At 41.8% G+C, this 24,173-nt stretch overlaps 1 protein-coding gene across 3 annotated transcripts in view; it reads right to left on the reverse strand.

Annotated features, from left to right (window-relative positions):
• Positions 1–24,173, reverse strand: part of FLT1 (fms related receptor tyrosine kinase 1) — a 138,791-nt gene that overhangs the window by 69,884 nt on the left and 44,734 nt on the right. For all 3 annotated transcript variants that reach the window (XM_073340752.2, XM_073340742.2, XM_073340762.2), the window contains 3 exons: positions 23,789–23,906; positions 21,251–21,420; positions 20,677–20,836 (listed from right to left, as the gene is read on the reverse strand). In XM_073340752.2, the coding sequence (XP_073196853.1) occupies positions 20,677–20,836; positions 21,251–21,420; positions 23,789–23,906 (448 nt within the window). The remainder of the gene's footprint in view (positions 1–20,676; positions 20,837–21,250; positions 21,421–23,788; positions 23,907–24,173) is intronic.

The following is a 24,173-nucleotide window of genomic DNA, read 5'->3' on the forward strand; positions in this document are numbered from 1 at the left end:
TAATTTGTTTTCCAAAACTTAATTTGGTACATATGGAAATAAACACTTGGGAATGTTTGTTACATTCTGTCCATCTCATATGTTTTCTCAGGACATCTAATTATAGTTTTAACTAACACGTTCAATCCCAATTTAAAAGGAAGAGATTGCCCCTTCATTTGTGTAAAAGGTCTTTCAAGTTTGATATGTTCTTCAAACACACCAAAGTTTTTAAATATAATACATTTAATGCTCATCAGCAAATTGGATTCATATGTACATCAGGCTGTTTGGAGAAGTCACCTTTAAAACCACTTGGTTGTGCACTGACAGCTACAGTACTACTAAACTGATCAAAGAATCAAATAACTCTACATTTTGCTTGCTTCCTTTATTGTTTTTGTATCACTGTAGATGGTTTACACCATACAATAATTTTAAAATGCTTTGCATTACATCAAGAGTAATATCACCTTAACTATCGTTATGTTAACTAATTGAACAACCTTTCAAAATGATGATTCATTAACTAATTTGGACATCATTACAGATGTGTGGCTTTCTGCCCCAAGAATTCCTTATGATGCAGGGATGGCTCAGCCATCTTACAGTGAAGGGTCATGCTCCTTCATGTGGAGGGTGGGGGAAGCGATGGAGAGGACTGGGATGGCAGGTATGCACTCTGGGTACAATCCACAAAACAACTCAGGGGCCTAAATGCCAGTGTTAGGTGCCTAAGTCCCCACTGCGACACAAAACCGCTGCTTGGCTGCTGCCTAACCCTGTAGATCATTTCGAAACTTATTTGGCTCCTAATTTTCTGCTGTAAAAGTTCCCTAGGAACCTAAGTTTTAGGCCCTGGGGCATATGCACTGCTGCCCCACTCTAGGTGTCCGGACACCTGTCTTGTACCCAACCCCAGAGCGATTCACAAACCAGGGGAAGATAGACATTCAGCTGCCTAAGTCACATGCGGTGTTTGATCTAGCAGGCAGCCTCTGAGCATGCCTACCAGCTCAGGGCCCATTCAAAATCTGGCTGGATGAGGCCAGGAGGTATTAGTGTACACTTCATCATGATTAGTCCAATGGCTAGAGCACTCACCTGGGATGCTGGAGACCTAGGCTCAATTCTTCCTTTTTCCAGAGGGGGAAAAAAGAATTGAAGTGGGGGAGGCCATCTCCCACCTCCTAGGTGCGTACTTTGACCATCAGGCTAGAGTCATTCTCTCTCTTGCTGGCTAAATGACTATTTAAGAATTCATCCACAGTGGAACAGTCATTGGGGCAGAGTGTGAGAGAGTGTTTGTGAGGATCCACCTGCGTGGTGAAAGACCCCAGGGCCAGAAGCCCTGCTCCAATGATTTGTTCAGTAGTTATCCACAGTGCAACAGCTTCAACAGGAGAGATTGAGACAGCCCCACATCAGTACATGCCATAGCCTGGTGGTTAGCACACCCTTCTGGAGCCCCCCCTCCCGTAGCAGAGAAGGAGGAACTGAACCCAGCTCTCCCACATCCCAGGTGAGTGCTCTAACAACTGGGTACAAGTTATAAGGTGGTACCACCACCTCCTCCTCAAACCATTTTGTGGGGAGCAAGGCAGGCACAGAGTTAATTCATGCAAGAAGTGACTTAGGCTCCTAAGCTAGCTGCCATTGGGTGGCTGGTTCTTGTTCAAAGGTCACTAGCAGAGCGAGGCACCTCCCTGCAACCCAGACTTAGGGCTGGTCTATGCTACAGACCTATATTGGTATAACTACATTGCTCGGGTGTGAAAAATCCATAGTTATTCTGACCTAACGCCGCATGTAGACAGCGCTATGTTGGCGGGAGAGCTTGTCCCAGTAACTTAGCTGCCGCCTCTTGGGAGGGTGGATTAACTGCACCGATGGGAGAACTCTTGCACAGAGTTGCCCTTAAGCTCCTATCTCAGAGAGAGGGGTAGGGCTCAGCACACACTCCTCTGGTCAGCATTTCCCATTGGCTAGCTTAGGCAGCTCACCCCAGCAGGCTGGCTTTGTGGATCTCAGTCTAAGGCACCTGTCTCCCCCACCCTTCATTGTATAAAGAGCCTAGGTGCCTAACTTAGCCCTGGTCTACACTGGGGGGGGAGAGTCAATCTAAGTTACGCAACTTCAGCTACGTGAATAACGTAGCTGAAGTCAACGTACTTAGATCGACTTACCGCGGTGTCTCCACTGCAGTGAGACGACTGCCGCCGCTACCCCATCAACTCTGTCTGCGCCTCTCACAGCGCTGGGGTACAGGAGTCAACGGGAGAGTGCTTGGGGGTCGATAATCGCGTCTAGACTAGATGCGATAAATCGATCCCCGCCCGCCGATCCAGCGGGTAGTGAAGACACACCCTTATAGCTTTGTGAATAGCAGTGTTGTTCCTGTGATTTTCTAGGCACTAAGAAGTTAGGTGCTGTGATACTCAGCGTTGCAACACCTACATCCCTTCATATGTCCTGCCCTATCTACCCAAATATTTCTCTCATGCTTTCCATATGCTGTTTCAAAAATCAGTTTCTGTGAGCACACTCGTGGAGGCCTGAGTAAGTGGATAGGATATAACTTTAAGATGATTGGTTTCAGAGGAACAGCCGTGTTAGTCTGTATTCGCAAAAAGAAAAGGAGTACTTGTGGCACCTTAGAGACTAACCAATTTATTTGAGCATGAGCTTTCGTGAAGTGAGCTGTAGCTCACGAAAGCTCATGCTCAAATAAATTGGTTAGTCTCTAAGGTGCCACAAGTACTCCTTTTCTTTTTAAGATGATTTTATCAACTCATTCAAGAGCACGCAAGGACAAAAATAGGGTTTAGAGAGGTTCAAATAAAGTTAACCCCCGTCCACTTTGCCTGCACCACTCTTCAACAAATACAGTGTTTTTAACAGCCTGTTTGAAAAACAGGAAACTAAATTGGAGGAAACTGTAATATAGATGGGGCCAATAATGCTTCCATATTGCTGTGATTTGCAGTGACCTCTAGACTGTCTGTACACAAATGACTATTCATCTAGTCTCTTGTAGTTGGGGTAGGGGAGGGATCTTATCACTATCAGGTGAGGCATCATGATCTCAGTTCAACTGTTTTTCTTGTCCCTCAGGTGTTTCTTTGTCAGATTTTTGCCCTTTGAAGCAGGTGAAATTGTAGTCTTGCCTCACTGAATACATTGACGTCTCTTTGCTGCAGTGTTGAAAGTCTGGTCTCTTTTTGATAAAAGTACTTGTTGAAAAATAATTTGGCAAGGGAAGGTGGGAAGGGTTAGAAGAAAAGGGCTTCACAATCAGAATTAGGCTGTGCATCGGCTATGCCAGAGATCTCATAAATCCCTTATAGGTCTGCAGCCTCTGAACCTAGTTGAAATTATTCTCTGTAAGAGAATAATTTACAGGGGAGTATGTATGATTAGACTGTAAACTCTTTGAGACAGAGACTATCTCTGTTATATGTCTGTATGATGCCCAGCATAATAATAATAATAAATAAGAAAAACATTGGATGGAATTTTCCCCAGGGATGTACATATGTGGCTTCGATGGACTTTGCGTGTTGTATTATATTCACACTGCTGACTATAAAGTAATGCAATTATAATGGAAAATCAAATTCATTAGTACCAGTTAGCCACATTTTGAATGACTTCTTTTAATTCTGTTCTCAAACCATTAAATATATCTATGCAGAACGAAAACGGTTTTCAGTGTCCTGACCTTGTTAGCCAGTTCAGTACCTAATCTTTCCCCCCACCCTGTTATTTCTGAGTGAGCCACATAGTCTCATTGTTTAACCCAGCAGAACTGGCTAGAGCTGTGCAATAGGTAAAGCAGAGTAATTAAAAACATGCCTCCTACTTTGGTTTATAAGGGCACATATCTTGTAACAGAAAGGGAAAAGTCTGAGCTGGATTTAAATATAAGCCCTGAGCCAAGTTTGTGTTTATATAATGATGTTTGAAAAGGTACAAACAAGAATGGAGCTATACAAATCCATTCTGGCTGGGACTGAAAAATCATAATCATCTTCCAATTATTTCAACTGATGCCTCAATGTGGGTCTCCTCGTATAACTTCATCTATGCATTTTTGTCTGTGTTGTTGTTTGCCAATCTCTTCAAATTATTCACTATGTAAAATAGGTGGGGTGCTCCAGTTTGTAACCAAAAAGTGAATTGCTGTGGGGAAATCCCATAAATCTTTGGGAAACAGGGACTGAAATGATTATTTTTACCTGGAACTCTCTGGAGTTAGGGGGACTCCAGTTGAGCTGAGTTTAGTTTCCTTGCACACCCAGGAGGGTTTACACCAGGATTGGAGTCAGACCAATGGAAAGCACACAGCAATTCACAAACAAGTTAGAGCTGTGCCAGCATGCTCATAAGTAATGCGGTCAGTCTCCCCAGCCTTACACCTGCCTTCGCACAGATCCTTTCATGCCCTTTTGTGCTGGTTCCATGTATACACATGTAGGTAAGTGTATATATCAGGGCACAATCAGACCCCAGTGTTCACACTAAGTGGTAAGGAGATTCCTGTGGGGTTAAAGGTTAGGAATCCTTCCGCCCGTGACTGGAGGGATAAGGGTCCATTGTGCCAGGCACTGTACAAACACAAAGAGACAGTCCAGGCCCCAAACAGCTTCCAGTCTAAGCAGGACTGACAAAAGGTGGAAGAAAGGAAGCACTATCATCCCCATTTTACAGATGGGGAACTGAGGCACAGAGACATTAATGGTGAAATCCTGGCCCCACTGAAGTCAGTGGCAAAAATCCCATTGATATCAATGGGGACAGAATTCCACCCCAAGGGAATTGCCCTAGGTCACACAGGGAATCTGACCAACCTGGGACCGAATACAGAGCGCTTAAGTTCCAGGCCAATGTCTTAGCTACAAGATCTGGTAAATTGTGTCTCTTGAATTCCGTTTTCTCTTCCCCTAATTAAGATGTGTGCATGCGTGTGTGTATACAAACACACACGCTTTAGCCCTGTTGTGTCAAGTGCTTGAGAAATAGGCTATTCATTTGTAAAACCAGAAGCCATTAATTCTATTTTGGATTTTCAGAGGAAAATGCCGAAGGGGGAATGAAGGGTCAAAGCTGTTAATCTGACACTCCCTATTCTCAGGAAGCTCAAAGCACATGCATCGTAGTTACAGTCAGAAAACAAAAAACTTCCCGCCTTTTAAAGAAGGGACTTAAGACCATGGACAAACTTAACTCCCTGGTTTTCAGTTTTATGAATTTACATGCTTGTGAGGGTTTTTGTTTGGTTGGTTGTGGGAGTTTTTTGGAACCCGAAGTTCAACTTTAAATGCCATTTGTGGAATTGGCCACATACCAGCACTTCAGAAGTAATTTGGGGGAGGGGCGTGAGCCTGACTCTTAAGAATACATCAAGCTCTTAAGGAAGTAGAGTGTGCCATGTTTGAAGATGCAAAGATAATCACAGTGCTGGGAACCGTCTTGTGTAGAGGAGGAAGCCAAACAACAAGAGGAAAGCAGCATATGCTTCTGATTTCGCACAGGAAGCTCACAGCACCTCCTGCCAAAGCAAGATAAGAAAACTCCCATGGCCTATTCTGGACAAGGCCACTGTTATCAACCTTAGCTTCACGCTGTCCTCACTCTACTCCACAGCCCTCTCCCTTTCCTAATGAGTTTCAGAACTCTTACCTCTATTTGCATACCACATGCCAAGCATAATAGTGTGGTATATTTATAACTATTGATGGGGAAAAGTTTCCAGGGTGAGAGTGTACTACATGTCATTTTGGCTTATTCCACTGAAGTCAAAACACAAACCAGTTTCATTCTAGAGCCTAATAGGTATAAACACCAATATTAAAATAAAAATAGTCATGTTACCAGTATTGATGGTTTACATTGATTTGCGAGGGCTCCGGCAAAGGATTTTTCTAGTTATTCTCTGGGTGTACTGAACTTCCTGTACTACAGATGGACCTGAACCAAAACTCTGGAACCCAGCATGCCCCAACCTGGAACAAGATCTGAAAGTTGCAGCTCAGATAATATAGTGATGTGTTCCACTATAAGAACCTGGATCTCTGTATTATATTAGGAAAGAGGGTGGCAACTTCTGTATTCACATTATTTGAATTCCTCATTCCCAAACCTACCAGTGAGATCCTGGGAGCCTACCAAAGCTGTCCCAGACTTAAAATCTCATTCTGTCCTCAAAAGAGTATTCCATTCTCAGCAAATCCATAGGTATTGTAAAGAAATATTGAGATCTTAAGAACAACTGACACCTTGTCCATAAAAAGAAAAGGAGGACTTGTGGCACCTTAGAGACTAACAAATTTATTTGAGCATAAGCTTTCGTGAGCTACAGCTCACTTCATCGGATGCATGCATCTTGTCCATAGTTCATCTTATTCAAGGTGTCTCTCATATTTATTAACTGAGTTTTAATGGTTTTCGGGCACTGTCAATAAACAACTACTTCTGTGAAGCTAGAGTGATGAGACTGAATTGGGAGACAGCATAGGTACTAAGAGCAAGAGAAAGCCACACAGCCATTGGGGTTAATAACTTTTAACACTGGTTAAAAAAAATAAAACCAAATCATATCACCTTTCTCAGCGTCTATCATGTTTATACTAAAGAATTGTCTTCATCAGAGTTTGGGCAAACTTACGGCCAAGAGATGAAGTGTTTTGCATCATTCAAGATATGATCATGACAATACTGACTTAAAGATACAGGATCCGGAAAACCTAAGCTCTAGAATTGTGAAGAACATAGGGAAACTAGTTTCCCCTTTGGTTACCAAAAACACAGATTACATGAGACTATGCTTATCTGCACATTGGGGTTCTACAACAAAAGCCGTCTGTGCTGTTGTGTAATCCATAGCACAAAGCACAAAGTAATCACACATTGTTAGGAATCCTGAATCATTTTCAGTCAGAAAACAAAGGGGCTTAAGAGTAGCAAGGAGCAAGGAGATGTTGTAAAATGTCTTCTATGGGAGTGGGGAAGAATATTTGCTGGTACCTTGCCAATGTGTTTGAATTTAATTGGCTGCCAGAGTTATAATGTGTTCACCTGTTGAAGAGACAAGGTATAAATGTTCCTTTGCTACTGCAGGTGCTGTGTCAAAAGTAATCAGTGATAGGGTGAAATACCTGCCCTATTGACATCAATAGGGCCGAGATTTCACCCAGGATGGCCAGACTACCATATTAAAGGAATAAATAAATAGCAATATGCTTTTGGAGCACATTTTCAGTAAGTGTTAGGACATGGCTACATTTTTACAAATTGTTTCTCTTTTTTAAAAGTGTCTTTGTATTTTAGTGCTTATGTAAGAGGGCTGGACTGAAAGCCTGGTACATGAAATCCTCCGTTTATTCACAGTGACAGGTACAGCATGACAGCAGCAGTCCAAGCTTCCCCGCACTGACTCCTCAATGTGCCTCACACCTGACCTGGAGATAAGAAGGTAGGTCATTCTTCACCCTCGCTGGTCCTTGGCCTCTCTGCTGTGACTGTCACAGGTGCCAGCCAGGGCCAGCTGAGGTGGTGGTATTTGTGATGTCAATGCCTGCCCACTGGAAGCTGATCAGACATCACAAGCTCACGTCAGATTTGACACCTACCAGCTTGCAGATGGCAACCAACTGCTGGTCTCTACCAACCAGCACCACTCACTGGAGTCGGTCAAGCCCCCCTCTGCATGGGAGACCTCTGGCCAAAGACCCTATAAGCCATGCTGAATAGTTATCCCTTAATGAGCAGCAGGGGAGCAAGGGACTGCTCAGTGACCACTCCCTTGGACTCTGCCACTTGTGTGTAGGATGAAGACAAAAGTTTCTTTTCAATCTCTCTGCTCAGGTCACAGGAGGAGAGGGACCAGTGTATGTTCTTTGTGAGCACCCATGTGTCCCAGGTCCCATGCTTTAACTCTGGCTCCCATTCTCCTGGCATAGATCCGGGTTACTCCGTATGTACACTAAAAAGCAAGTGACAGAAAGCATGACCCCACAGGGCTTTCCTAACATGCAGCCATGGACTTAGGGTAAAGCTGGCTGGGAATTACAGGAGTCTTTCTTATTATTAACCGTGTGTAGCTGGACTATACAATCCGTTCTCTTTCCATGGTCACAGTTTCAAGCACTACAACTTGTCCTGAACTATTTGCTGGGGCTGCTACTGGGGACTGGTTGTTCTGAATTTTCTCAAACAAAACATTATCATCCTAAGAGCTCCCAGTATGATCAGGAAATTTGTCTGGGGCATGGAATGAAAAGAAAAGTCAGATGTGTCAGAAGCCAGGAATGACATTCCCACCTCAACTGAATTGTCCATATTCTTCTCACGACCGTCATAAACCCCTTAGTCATCCGACTTTTTTTTTCCTGGCTATCATATCCATGAGAGATACATTAATCGATATAATTAAGTGTCCTACAATAGTAGATCATGAAGATGACTTGGCAAATGGTTGCTGAAAGAATGAGTTCTCTTCCAATTGCTTTACAGCTTGTGAGACCAGTGGCCCACCAGGAAAGTGACAGTGCTTGAAAGCAAACGTGCATCAATTTTTCTGGTCATTAAGGCAACATGGGATTATTATACCTTGGTTTTTGTTATTGGCTAATTGCATTTTGCTTCTTGACACTCTGCTTCCTGCTGCACACTGCTCAGCAGTTCTTACAAACTCAGAATAAGATTTTGTTTCAGCCAATCCTTCCTTCCTTCCTTCCTGGTCCTCCACCTCCTTTCCTCCCTCTGCTAGATGCTAATCACTCAGATCTCCTGTACAGTCACTGGGACTCAGCCTCTCACTTTCCCTCTCTGACTCTGAGAAAGGGCCAATTCCCCTACCTTTCCTATAGCTGAGATGAGCATTGGCTGGAGCTACGGAGATGTTGCTCAAAGCATAACAATGGAGCTAACAGCTGAAACGTCTTTCCTTACTGTTGCAACAGAGATTGGTTTTAACATTTCATTTAGTGGAGGAGGAAAGGACATGCTCAAGTATCAGGACTTCTGAGAAGTCAGAAGGCTAAAGGGAAGGACCATAAAGGTAATAGGACCAAATTGGGCAATCTGACTCCCTTTTTTTCTCGATTCTCAAATCTCTGATTTGGAAACACAGCCCAAGCTCAGGGATTCCAAGAGAACACAGGCAGATGTTGTTCAGTGCCTGCTACGCTAGTCTATTTTCTCTACTCAAACAGAACGTTCTGCTCAGTCAAGAATGCAGTCAAAAGACCCCACTTAGATCCTGATGCAGAGCCCTGTATCTGCATCCTTCCAGGACCCAGATCATCATGAAATCTCCATCCTCACAAAAAAACCGTTATACAGGACCAAGCTTATTGCTGTCCAGGAAGAGGAGAGCCTCTTCCTCCTACACTACACTTCTCCAGATTATCTGGCATGGCACAGTTGTCTCACCTCCACCCAAATAACCTATGGGTTACTTGTATTATCACTAAACAGAGCTGCCATTCAGGGCAATGTTGACTCAAGGTTTAAGAAGGATACTGGAATTCCTCTCCCGTGTTCCAGTGGTGCTGGTTGGAGATACCTGGCTCTAGACAGCAATTCCCTCCCTGTACTGCTCACCAGACAATGTCAATTCCATTCGCCAGAGAACAGCTGAGCGGTAGTGGAGACAAAGAGCCACTGCTAAACTGAGTTGCTGCCAGTGCCCTGCCGGGTGGTCCGCCCTCAACACGGCTTTGGGTAGAGGACTTAGGGCAACTCTGAGTCAATTGTGGCACTGGATGTAGGAGGAGGGGAAAAGCCATCCCCAAGGAGAGGCACAAAAAAGGAGGAGAATGAGACTGAACAGAGGGAGATATTTAGAGGGGAGAAGGAAAATGTTAATTAGAGGAAAGACAGGGAAAAGGGTGAGGAAAAAATACCGACAGACATAGCAGTTTACTTTTATTCTATGTGAAGGGGGAGAGGGAATAAAAACAAAGGAGTAAGAATGTTAACACTATATTTTGAGAAAGGTTTGCTTAATATAATGAAATATAATGATAAATACATTAATAATTATATTTAAGCACAGATACAGTCTGATCCTGCAACCACTTATGCAAATGGCAAAGCTTCCATTGACTTCAGCAGTGCAGGAGTCGAGCATACGTTACGAGTCCTACTGGTTTTAAAGTTTCTGTGTGTTCCAGAGTTAGCATCTATCTCTAACTTGGGGAATCCTCTTCGGTGTGGCCGAGCATTTTCAACTGGTTGAACTTTCAAAAGGGCTGTTTGTTCAAAGTATTATTTGCACAATATCCAAATGCATTTTCATTATGGTTTAATAACAGTCAGTAACAGTCCTCTGGGATATCTGGGACATTGTTGTATTTTTTTGTGTGTGTGTGTTTTAAACCAGCGTGGTTTGATTCATCTCTAATTAAAAAAAAAAAAAGACCTTGGCAACATCTTGTATCTTGTGCTTAAGCATTCTTTTATTAGACTTGCGAAACTCTGATTAAGAGCTATTTTAAATCTAGTACTGCTGAAATTTGAACGATCAAACTTTTGGTTCATTTAAGGCACATAATGAATCCTTTGATAGCATTTACAATATGCACAGTAGATTCATCAGAAATAATTGTTTGCCACATTTACTGTATCATTACAAGAAGGACAGACAATGGCAAACTATCCCAAGCCTTGATATACAAAAACAAGCAAATCTGTGTTTGACAAATACATCAGGTCTTATTCTCAGGGCATTTTATAGGTAAAATATTTGAAAGGATTATTTTGCAAGATGCACATAAAGGACCAGGGGCACTTTTCTAGTAATTTCCACAGGACAGAAGTGGCTGCTCATTAGTGAACATCAATTTTTGGCTCACAATGGAAGCCTACAGTATAGGATGACCTGCTTTAGTTGCTCATTTGTTCAGTGTGAAGCAATGCTGAAAATATTTCAGTTGGGAGGCTCCTTCTCATTCTCTTTACTTGATTTAAAATTCTTTAATGGGAATTTCAGTTCTCTGCCCATGCTACGTGCAAACCGACACATCATAGCATGTATGCGTGCACGTTTTTAAAAAGATGAGTGAAGAATGTAGACCAGGAGTCTCATTTATACTTAGATCTCTTTACACATCTTTGCCAATGTAAAGGTGCATTTAAGTGGGGAAAATATATATATACACCTGCTCTAAGCCTACTTTAGGCTACCAGAATAACGTAAAGGCTCCTTTGTGTAAATGAGAATCAGACCCATAGAGTCCATCAGCCAGATCCTCAGCTGATGTAAAATTAGACCAGCTGAGGATCTGGCCACGTGTCAAATTAAACAAAGGCATTCTTGAACTACCTGTTGATTTAATGGTATCTGACCTACTTTTGCCATCTCTTCCTCCCTTCCTGAAAATAGAAGGTGGCACAGGGAACAGCATACAACACAGACACTGTGGACAAGCTAATGGGCATCCATGGTTGCAGACAGCCACAATTAAATTTGGGTGCTTCAGTACATTTCTAATTAAGTCCAATTAACATTTGTTCTTTACTTGTTAATTTTACATACCTCACCAATGTTCCAACCCTAGTTTCCTCCAGTCATCTATCCAAGCACATCCTAATGACTCTGCCCTTCAACCCTTTATTAGTATACCCACATAAGCAATGTACAAATGCAATTAGACTGTCTCTGCACACAGGGCCTGCTTCCAGTCCCATTGAAGTTGGTGGGAGTTTGGCCACTTATTTCCACGAGGGCAGGATCAGGCCTTCTATACCTAGGCTGTTCTCAATGCAAACTCTAAGCTTCTGCCTGGGTGTGAGCTGCTCACATCTCTTTGTCTCTGGAAGGTGCCCGTCACTGTGGTGTAGGAGGGCCACCTATGTAGAAATGAGCTCAAAGCTCATTTAGAAGGTGATCACTCTCACCTTCAGGGGATGCTTTGGAAGAGAGGTTGCCAGGTGAATCTTTATATAGAAAAGGGCCATTGCAAAGTGCAGATAGGATTCATGTTCAGATATTGAAGACTCTTGGGGTGTTCTGATCCAGGGTTTTAGTTCAGGCCAATTTCCAACTAAACTAACCTGTCTTGTCCTTAATCTATTTTTTCTGTAGCACTGATGTTCTTTTCTGCAGTTTGGTGCTGAGTACCTTGAATTCTCTGATTGCTTTCTGACAAAGACTACCTTTTAAAATGGCTATAATAACTGAATAGGGTCAATCCGCTCCTCTGCCATCCATTAACCCAGATCATCCCATCTACTGGCAATCACACATGGCCCTCCTTTGTTGCACCTGAGCGTTCTTATTTTCATCAAAGAGCCCTAGCTTTTCCTGCCCACAGTCTCAACAGTAGTGAATATGCTGGGAATCCCACGTGGATGATTTCTATGGGCAGGCACAAGACTCTCAATCCTTTATTACTGCATTTTCCCAAAGTGCACGGGAAAGAATGTATGCTTAGGGCTTATGAGGGTGTTCTCTCAGTACAGCCTACAGCTATCTGTCTCAATTCCTGCAAGTGAGGGAAGTCCCAGATCTGGGACTTTTAGGGCCCCTTTTATGCTGCTCTGGCCCTTTTACCTGGTGTAAAGGGCCAAAGCAGGGATGAGAATTTCACTCAGAGGGCCTAAACCTTTTACTTATTCTGTATTAAATCAGCAGTAACTCCATTGAACACAATGGACCTACAACCAGGCTAAAAGTGGTGTAAGAGAGGAGAATCAGGCCCCAACTTTCCCAGTGCCTAATATTTTGTAGATACCTCCAAAATAGTAACCAGCATTCAAAGAAAACAAAACTCATTCAACATAATAATGTTGCTGTGTTTGCAGCGTTGCTCTCTGGGGAGCTGGCATAGGTTATTCACTTGGTATTCAGTTTGTTTGAGCCTAAACATAATGGAAGGGTAGGGGGAGAGGGAGCTAAACCATCCAAGATAACATTCCAGTGCTGTGTGTGTTTACAGGTTCAGACGGGTCAAATCAATTGAAACTCAGTCAGAACATGATGAGGATATCTCTTCAACTGTCCACGGTCAATGTGGAACTGTCCAGAGACAGAAACGCCCAAAGAATAACACCATGTCAGTGCTCAGGAAACCAGTGATTGTGCTGAACAATATCAATATCCCACTGTGCCTTCCTTGGCAACCTCTGCCCAGATAAATGTAAGACAAACACAAATCTGCAGGGCACATTGCAGGATCAGTCATTTTGAGCAGGTGTTCCACACTGAGACGCTAACCTCTAAAGCTTCAAGGCATGACTCCCATTGATTTGAATGAGCGTCCCACAGCAAACACTTCTGCACACCACTGCTTATGGCACCTGTTTAATTCCACCCAGAATGAGACTTGTGGAGAAGAAGGGCCAGAAGCTCAGCTGAGGTAAATCAGCCTGGCTCCACTGAAGCCATGGACCTTTGGCCCTGAATCTGACAGAGGAGATTCAGACGCTAGATAAAATGAGACTAGAGGTGACAACTCAGGTTTGGTATAAATATGCTGGGGAAGATGATTTGTACTGTTGGGACTGCTCTGCCTTTTCCGACCTACACTGAATAACTGTTGGGGATTCTCCCCAATACATCTGATGCTGGGATGAAACACATAGATGTATATGAGCAGTGGCTGATCTAGCTATGGGATATTAACACACATTCATTACTTTAGTTGGGGTGAGTTGAGGCTGGAGAAAGATTTTCCAGAGAAAATCAACATTTTAAAACAACATGCTTTTCTCATTCGTTTTTATTATTCTATTTCCCTCTGTTTTTAGTCTCATTTTGTTCTCTCCATTGATTTGCATTCTCTCTGGGCCCATTAGTTTTGGGTGAGCTTCAAAAACAACCTTTTCTCTTATCCCCAGATGGGTCTTTCCTTGTCCTTATATGACTAGTGTTTTGGGAGGGACAAAATCCCACCAGAAATTTGAAAAATATATAGGAACAAGTTCCTTAGTAGTAAATGAGTTAATCTGAGCAAAGTAGGGGAAAAACAGGGACATTTTAATTACATTATTTGTCCCCCTCGATTCCATAAAGACAAACTTGTTGAGCAATGTTAGAACAATTTTTAAAAATCCCATTCTTTAATTTGCCATCAGGAAACTATGGAAACAGGCTTAAATGTAGCCATCCTGCTGGTACTAGCCCACATAATTGACAAAGGTGAGTTACTTAAGTTCATTGCATGATTAATCACATAGAATCAATGTATCTGCATGATCTTAAAACAATACACAGAATCCAAGGACTATACTGCAATATGTTTTAAATTTCAACTATAGAAATACTGAGGGAATAAAGATTTAAAGAAACAGCCACATTTTCAAGTGGTTTCCATTTTTGTACCTTTATGCCCCAATCCTGCAAAAATGTAAGCATGTGTTTAATGTCATGCATTGTGAGTAGTTCCACTGATTTCAATGGCATTACTCACATTGGGTAAAGTTAATCATATGCAGAAATCTTTGCAGAAACTGGGCTCAGACTATAAGCTCTTTGAGAGAGGGACTGTTTTATTATTATATGTATGGAGGATGCTACCAAAATGGGGTCCTGATCCCTGATTGGAGCTATAGTAACCGCTGTAGTACAAATAATTGTGGGTTTATCAAGTGGAGTGTTCAAATCTTCACATTGTGCATATAAACAGGCACTGGCTGATCTAACTACACAAAGCTGACACTAATAGAGGTCTTGGGTACCTAAAGTGAGGCAGTTAAATCCAGAGAAGGGGAACACCCGCAGCTCCCACGGACTTCACTAGGAGAGATACCAGTGGTCAGCATCTTTGAAAATGAGGCCAATTTTATGTAGATGGCAAACTCTGGAGCTCCATACCTAACTTTATACATCTGAAGTCTGAAAATTTTAGCTTTAATTTTTCTGTGCCGCAGTTTCCAAACTAAATATAGTAATGCTGACCTACCTCACAGAGAGGTTTTGACTAGGGCTGTCCATTAGTTGTAGTTAACTCACATGATTAACTCAAAAAAATTAATCATGATTAAAAAAATTAATCACGATTAATCGCAGTTTTAATTGCACTGTTAAACAAGAGAATACCAATTGAAATTTATGAAATATTTTGGATGTTTTTCTACATTTTCATATATATTGTATTCTGTGTTGTAATTGAAATCAAAGTGTACATTATTTTGATTACAAATATTTGCACTGTAAAATGATAAACAAAAGAAATAGTATTTTTCAATTCACCTCATACAAGTACTGTAGAGCAATCTGTTTGTGGTGAAAGTGCAACTTACAGATGTAGATTTTTTTTGGTTACATGACTTCACTCAAATACAAAACAATGTAAAACTTCAGAGCCTATGAGTCCACTCAGTCCTACTTCTTGTTCAGCCAATCGCTAAGACAAACACATTTGTTTACATTTATAGGAGACAATGCTGCCCTCTTCTTATTTACAATGTTACCAGCAAGTGAGAACAGCCATTTGCATGGCACTTTTGTCGCTGGAATTGCAAGTTATTTATTTGCTAGATATGCTAAACAGTTGTATGCCCTTTTATGCTTCAGCCACCATTCCAGAGGACATGCTTCCATGCTGATGATGCTCATTAAAAAATAATGCATTAATTAAATTTGTGATTGAACTCCTTGGGGGACAATTGTATGTCCCCTGCTCTGTTTTACCCACATTCTGCCATATATTTCATGTTATAGCAGTCTCAGATGATGACCCAACACATGTTGTTCGTTTTAAGAACACTTTCACTGCAGATTTGACAAAACGCAAAGAAGGTACCAATGTGAGATTTCTAAAGATAGCTAAAGCACTCTAGCCAAGGTTTAAGAATTTGAAGTGTCTTCCAAAATCTGAGAGGGACAAGATGTGAAGCATGCTTTCAGAAGTCTTAAAAGAGCAACACTCTGATGCAGAAACTACAGAACCCGAACCACCAAAAAAGAAAATCAACCTTCTGCTGGTGGTATCTGACTCAGATAATGAAAATGAACATGCATTGGTCTGCACTGCTTTGGATTGTTATCGAGCGTAACCTGTCATCAGCATGGACACAGGTCCCCTGGAATGGTAGTTGAAGCACAAAGGGACATATGAATCTTTAGTGCATCTGGCACGTAAATATCTTGCGATACTGGCAACAATAGTGCCATGCGAACACCTGTTCTCACTTTCAGGTAACATTTTAAACAAGTAGTGGACAGTATTATCTCCTGCAAATGTAAACACACTTGTTTGTCTGAGCGATTGGCTGAACAAGAAGTAGGACTGAGTGGACTTGCAGGCTCTACAATTTTACATTGTTTTATTTTTGAATGCAGTTTTTTTGCACATAATTCTACATCTGTAAGTTCAACTTTCATGATAAAGAGATTGCACTACAGTATTTGTATTAGGCGAATTAAAAAAATACTATTTTTTTTGTTTTTACAGTGCAAATACTTGTAATCAGAAATAAATATAAAGTGAGCACTGTACACTTTGTATTCTGTGTTGTAATTGAAATCGATATATTTGAAAATGTAGAAAACATCAAAAACTATTTAAATAAATGGTATTCTATTATGGTTTAACAGTGTGATTAATCACGATTAATTTTTTTAATCGCTTGACAACCCTAGTTTTGACAACTGAATGTTTAGTGTTTTGTCATGTGCTATATACATCCTAAAACTCACCAGGAATGCATATTCGATCCTCCACTGACAGGATATAACAATCTCCAGAATCCCAGCCTTTCTGGACAATTGTCCCTTGCAATGTCAGCTGGGATTCTCATGCTGCAGAAGGGAAAGTGCGGAGAACAGGACCTCAAAATTCCATGCACACACTTTACATAAACTATTATTATTTTATCTCACTTGTATTTTGGTAGGACCTACAATGTGCTATGCACTGTCTAAACACAGAGTATGACATATGGCCTGCCCAAAAGAGCTCACAATTTGAGAAGACAAGCAAAAGTCATAGAGCAGGAAGAGGGATAAAACTTACAATCAACACTACTTCCCTCCCTTCCAAACATCAATAATCCCCAAAGGGCTCTTGGCCTAGCAATTAACACCTAGCTACTTTTTTAATAGATAGCACACCTAAGTGGGTCTGAAAGGCCTGAAAAGAGGAAAGGGTCATGGTCTTATGGATCAGCTCAAGGAGAGTGCCCATGTGTTAGGGAGCAGCATAGGAAAGACACTAAGGACAAAATTCAGGAAAGCATCTCTTTTCAAGAAAGTACTGAAGCACATGCATAATTTTAAGCACAGCCTTAAGTCCCAGTGAAAGTCAGTGGGACATAACACATGCTTCAGTGCATTCCTTAACTGGGGCCTGTCACAAGCTGGCTGGCCCTTAAAGGTTCAGCCTGTGACAGTTCAATTACCCACCCGACTCCCAGACCCCATACAGAGCTCATCCTGAACAGCTGGAGATGAGGTGGCTCAACTTAGTTATCAGACCCCCGCTGGCGGAAAGCTAGGGATACGCATGAAGAGTTGGGTGAGTCTAGCTGGGGAGAGGAGCTGGATTGTTCCTCCTCTCTGAGAAGCAGCCCTGAAAGCTGGCTGAGAAAGCAGAGAAAAGGAGACAGGAACCCTGAGGAGCAGCATCCTGTCTGAACCCCTGAGTGGGAGGAGGAATGTGCCAGCCCCTGGGCAGTGGGTTGTTGGAGGCCCAGGAGCTGGGACTAGGCATGGCCCACACATGAGCAAGAGGCAGCCTGCTGAGCAGTGGGGCTGAAGATTCAATTGTTTTGAGTATTTCTGTTGGACTGTGATACAGGACTCTGTGGCCCTGGAAGGGGTAGGACTTTATATAGTGGTCTGGCCAAAGACCCAGGTGGCCAAAGGACAGTGGGAGAAACTGAGGCAAAAGTTGCTGCAATGCTAGAGCAAGCCAGGAGGGGGGTGTTGGGGCAGCAACTTTGCCACAGGACCAAGGACTTGTGGAAGATGCAGACAATCAGGATGTCGCTGGCATCACTTGTGATGTACCGGGAATGGGAGGCAACACACTAAAAGCTCAGTTTGGAGCTATTTTATGTGCCCCACAGAGGGCAGTAAAGGGACATAATCTACTTCCTTACTCCCCTGTACAGGCTACCTGCATTGCTAGTCTTTGTGCAAGTAGGGTGACCAGATGTCCCTATTTTATAGGGACAGTCCCGATATTTGGGGCATTTTCTTCTATAGGCACCTACTACCCCCCACAACCCTGTCCCGATTTTTCACACTTGCTGTCTGGTCACCCTACATGCAAGGGAGAGAGCAGTGGCCACGGGGCCACTAATCACTCTCCTGGGCAGGCGGGTAGGGAGTGGGTGAAGACTTGGCTCTGCCTCTCCAATGTACCAGACAGTGCAACTGAGCTGGCACAGAGAGGGAAGTAAGCTGTGCCAGGTTACTTCCTCCTTGGAGCAAGGGGCCCCCAATTATTTAGGTATCTATGTCTTTTCCTGACGACTAACTTTCACCCAGTATTTCAAAGGGCATAAATAATATGTGAAGTATTAAAAATGGAGCATCTATATTTTTTATTTGTTATGAGGGCTGCAAGGAGGAAAGGGGAGTATTAAAAGAGAATCGCAACAACGGTTTTGAAAGCACATTTGAAACAGATCTGGAGACAAACTTGCAATAGAGCCCATGACTGATATTTAATGTGTTGCTTTTATCCTTTGATCACATGTTAAAGCTCATTTCTTCTCATCTCATTAACTGAGGCTTCAGGGGTTAGAAATGATTAAGTTTTATTTCTCATTATATGATCTACTATATAGTAGTGCAGTCCTGTGTTTGTGAAGAGAGAGAGATGTTGCGCAGACATAGGACATCACTCTGATTCCCAAGCAAGAAGAACCAACTCTTGTATCAATTCCACCCTATATTTCACATAAAAATATGAAAAAATGATAAACTTTCAGGTCAAATTAAAAGGATCCAATGTCGTAGTCTATATGGCTTTCACCAGGGACTCCTCAGTGAAAAAGCCATTGTAATTTCTTTAAACCTATGCCTTACCTACAAGTAAAAAGATCAAATTTAATTACAGTTTTGAAACTGGTACTTCTAATGGAACAAATATAGGAAATACTGTTGGTGAAATGGAGAACTGCAACTTTTCCTTACTAAAGCACATGTAGAGATTTCTGGTGCCACCTATTGGTGAGAATAGTACAGCAGATGATTCTCATTTGCATATCTTAAAGAAGGGTACAATCAGGGATGAAAGTAAAGCGGAACTCTTACCAGTACGGAGGCCAGCTCTGCGCCCCCCCCAAGGGGCGGGGCCTTGGACAGAAGGGGCGGGGTTGAGGGTCAGCGTCCCCCAGCCAGCCCATCCGCACTGCTTGGCCTGTACCGCCCGGGGCTCCAGCAGCGATCTAAAGGGCCTGAAGCTCCAGCTGCTGCGGCTGCCAGAGCCCCAGGCCCTTTTAAATAGCCGGCCCCGGGGCAGCTGCTCCTTTTGCCCCCCCACCACTGGCAGCCTGACGGGGGGCGGGGGGCGCTAAAGGAGCAATGACATTAGGGCACTGCCACGGCAGCGCTTTAAGCAGGGTCCTTTGCTGAGTGTTTTAAAGTCAGCTGTACGGATTGGGACCAGTGGCCACTTTTTACCAGGACACCGTACTAACCCATACCGCCTTACTTTCACCCCTGGGTATGATGGGAAAATTAAGGTGTGATCCTACAAGGTGCTGAGCACTCTGGCCATGAGCCACCAAAGCACTTAAGCATATGCTTAATTTGAAACATAGGTTGTCTTACTGAAGTCTGTAGGATTATTCATGTACTTCAAGTTAAGCATATGCGTAAGGGCTTTGGTAATTGGCAGTAACTGCTCAGCATCTTGCAGGTTGCACCCTTCATTAGTAGTTATTATTCTATTGTTTGTGTCAAGGATTTTTAGTTAAGAATCTGTTTGACTTTATGAGTTAGGCCACGTTTTGGCAAAATGAGTCAGTGTTCAAACTAGTCATAAAAGAAACCAAAGCTAGAGAAGGAGGTTTGAATACAAAAGATTTGCTGAACTTCAATATCACGTGAGTCTTTATGATGGTGTTACGTTTTACACTACTAACATACAACGAGGTAAGAGCTGGGCATGTGTGGATTTATGGTATTTCTATCTATTTCTATCTATCCATATCGGAAGGTATATTTGTCTTTGTTCTTTTAGAATCCAAAATATCCTGAAAATGTTTCTGCAGAAGATTATTCCTTTGGCATTTTAAGAAGAAAGGGGAACTCGTCTGTTGTAACATGAATTTATAAGAGAAGCCTTGCAGAGAACATATTGTAGAGTACATTTGCTTTCTAATACTAAACTATTAGTGCTGTATATGGTACACTTCTAATCATTGCATGCATGATTAGAAGTGTACGATAACTGGGAATTGGTCCTGCTTCGAGCAGGGGGTTGGACTAGATGACCTTCTGGGGTCCCTTCCAACCCTGAGATTCTATGATTCTATGATATACAACACTAATAGTTTGTACCCTCAGCTCTACCTACAACTGTAAAGTAATGATGCAGAAGGTGCCACTTCTGGCATATTTTGCATAAGAAACTGCATTTTGCCCAGATGTGTTAAAATACAAAAGACAGTGATACAAAATCATACAAACTCCGCTGATTTCTCTACTGTAATTGCAAGCTTTACAACTGTAAAAAAAGAAGTTCTTTTGATCACTGTAGTGTGGGAGCAGAACAGGTAAACAAGCTGTCCTACCTTGCTTTGGAACGATTTTGTCTACAAGGATGCCATATCCATGTAATTGTAGGCTGAGGAATACCATAAACAGTGCAAGTCAGCACTTGCTTGCTGCCCAGTAGGTAGAGATTGGGATCAGGAAATGATGACACTGCTTTTTCATAAATCTGGGGTTTCACTGTAAAACGTGTAAATAGACCAGAAGTCAGAAGGAGTTGAGTTTCCACTGCACTCTATCATCAAGAAAGTAAAATAATCCTGCACAGTGGGAAATTAGGAAACTGAAACCCCCTCAGGAACTGAAACAACACCAATGGGGAAAAGTACAGTGAGATGCATAGGTATTAAAAATACTTAAGTAATGTGGAAAAAATGTAACTGTGGAGGGCAGACCCCCAACCTGGTATAAATCAATGCAGTTCCTTTGGCTTCAGTGTAACTCTGCCAATCTACACCAGGAGCTTGCTCTTACTTCCAACAAATAAATGGGGAAATTTCCCATTGACTTGACTTGTACAAGATCAAGCCCTAGCTGAGAATCTGACCCTTCACTGTGTTTAATAACAAAGTGGATGCCAGCCTGCAAACTTACCATTTACAATGAGCGTGACGGTTAGGTTCTTATACAAGTTCCACTGTCGTATACTCAGTGTTACAGTAAAATTCCCTGCATCCTCTTCAGCAACATCTCTGATGGTTAATGAATAGTCTTTAACCACATAGCGGGCACACTTTTCCGCAGCGGGTAACCCGTCTTTTAACCTGTTAAAAGAACATTATAACATAGGGGGGTATGAAAATGGTGTTTTTCAGAGTCGCTATATGCTAGAATGTGAGCATCCTCATGCTGAAGTGTTTTAAGCTATGAGCATCTATGGCAGACCAAGCTTGCACTTTAATGGTCAGAGGAAATCACATGGAAAACAGCATTTTGAGAGATCATGTTGCTTAAGTAGCCTATATTCCTTCATCTTGTGTCTCTTCTCTTGACCTTTTGACTAGGCTCTAGTATCTGTTTAATGCCTGATATATGCTCTACCAGTGGCATAGCCACCGCCTGCAGGGAGCAGCACTCGCTAGACTTAGGCCCAGATCTGTAAGGGTATTTAAACATTGCTGCCCTCAGTGTTACAACCCCAAACTCAGCCAAAATCCCATTTTCAAAAGGGATTTAGGCACTTAGGAGTCTAAATCCCACATGCAGATGGAATTTAGACTCCTAAGTGCCTAAATCCCTTTTGAAAATGAGATTTAAGCTCCTGAATCAGTCAAGCATTGAAACACTCAGCACAGCACTACCTAAATAGTTTTAAAATGTGGGCCTTTGTAAAATATTTATAAAGTACTTTGACAATGAAAATTCTATGCGTTAATATCAATATGATCTAACAGACCTCTCCAACTTTCAACTGTTCAAATCTGTTTTTAATAGGTATGTTTGTATGAAAATGGAGAGTCCAAGCTCTCCAGCCGCTTATTCCCAATTTTACATCATAGGGACCAATCCTTCACTCCTTACCCACATAAATAATCCAGTGAAGTCAATAGGATTACTCTTATGAGTAAGGGTTACTCCTATGAGTAAAAGCTGCATGACCCAGTCCCAAACCCTTTCTTTATGACATCATAAAACTTTCCTGAGTAAAGAGCTCTGATATCACAAACATGACTGTGATTTCAGGTGGGAAAAGAGCAACTGGACTGTGAAATTTTAAGAACCAGATATCTTGGGTTCATGCAGATATCTTTATAAACAACAGAAAGTAGAGTCATTTCTAAACAGAATATTGTTTTCAAAGTTTTATAGCTGGCATCAACAGTTCTTCCATAGCTTGATATAGTAAAATTGATGTATTATCAATATAGTACAAATACTTTTTTTCTACAATGGTGACTTAGTTCACTAAATTGTTGGACACACTACTACACTGTCATGTTCTAAGAAACATTTCGGGTAAGGTCCTAAATGTCCATTGCCCAGTCTTTCCATGGGCAATGGAAATCTTATCTGTTTAGTGACTGTAGGTTTAGGACTTTTGGTTTCCTTCTGCATTTCTGTTTCTATATGGACAGTCAAGAAATCAAACCACTAACTAGAAATGCAAAAGATTGAATAATGGCTTATACCAGTTTCATATATATATATTTCTTAATTTTCCATTTGGAGCAGCAAACGCAATGGGGGAGATTAAAACAAAACACAATGTTTGAAGCAAAAATAAATTCTGGCTGAGAGTACTATGAACTCACGCTGTTCATGTATTTATGGATTGTTTTTCTAATCAGTCTTGTCACACACCCTTTGTTAAAGTGTAATGAATCAAGCCAAAGCTATTGCCATTTAAAATTATTTAAACAAAAAAAATGGAGATCATAAATAGATAGCATTGTTTGATATAAAGGTGCTTGGACAAATTCAAAAAACTTCTTAAAAGATTTCTTAATATAGTGCATTTAAGCCAAAAAAAAAAACAAAAAACCCTTAAGTCACTAAATTAGGTATAGAAACTACAGTCCACCAGAAAACTAAGCCAACCTCTAGTAATACTTTATAAGGCTGACTCTTTCAACCCAGTCATTACTTTTAATTAAAGTTTTTATTTCTTTCCAATATTCTCTCTGGCTGATCTGAAGGAAGATGGTCTTGTGGTCAAGACAGTGCCAGGAGAGCTGGATTCTAGTCCCACATCTGCCACAGATTTCCTGTATGACTTGGGGCAAGTCGCCTACCCTCTCTGTGCCTCCCCTTCTCCATGTGTAAAATGGGGATACTATTTTCCTAACTCATGGGTATATTGTGAGGATTTAGGCCCAGCAAAGCACACAATTAACCTTAACCTCGGGAGTAGCTTCATTGAAGTCAATGGGACTACTTGTGTGCTTGAAGTTAAGCACACACTCAAGTGCTTTGCTGGATCAGGGCCTAATTAATTAATATTTGTGAGTACTCTGAAATCCTCTGATGGAATGTGCAATAAAACTGCTAAATATTATAATAATTTATTTCCATATCAGGGTATCTTATTTCAATATTTTACCAGGAAATCAAATGATTAAACCTGAGCAAAGGTGTTATTTCCCCACCCAAGAGGTAGTTCCTTTATCTATGTGGAAATAACTGTAATCCTACCATACAACCTCTGGTGAGGGAAATGCCTTCACTTTCATTGACAGCCGATAGGATTTTCTGCCAGCTACAGCCTCAAGCACGCTTTTCCTTCGGTGTTTCAAAGTAATGAATGTTTTATCTTAAAAAACCAAAATACAACATAGTTAAGATACTGATTCTCAGTCAGGCTTCATACTTATTACAGACAATAAGACATATGTTATGGTGACCTTTACAAGAAGGCGTCTAATAGGGATCTCTGATCATCATTTGTGCATCCATGGATTCTGAGATCAAGGCTATGTCTATATGACGCAGCTTTTAGCGACACAGCCATGCCACTACAGCCGTGCCGCTAAAAGACATGCGGTGTAGCCACTGTTTGTTGGCTCTCCTGCCGACAAAA

This window comes from Lepidochelys kempii, chromosome 1, assembly GCF_965140285.1.
Source record: "Lepidochelys kempii isolate rLepKem1 chromosome 1, rLepKem1.hap1, whole genome shotgun sequence".
Taxonomy (NCBI): domain Eukaryota; kingdom Metazoa; phylum Chordata; order Testudines; family Cheloniidae; genus Lepidochelys; species Lepidochelys kempii.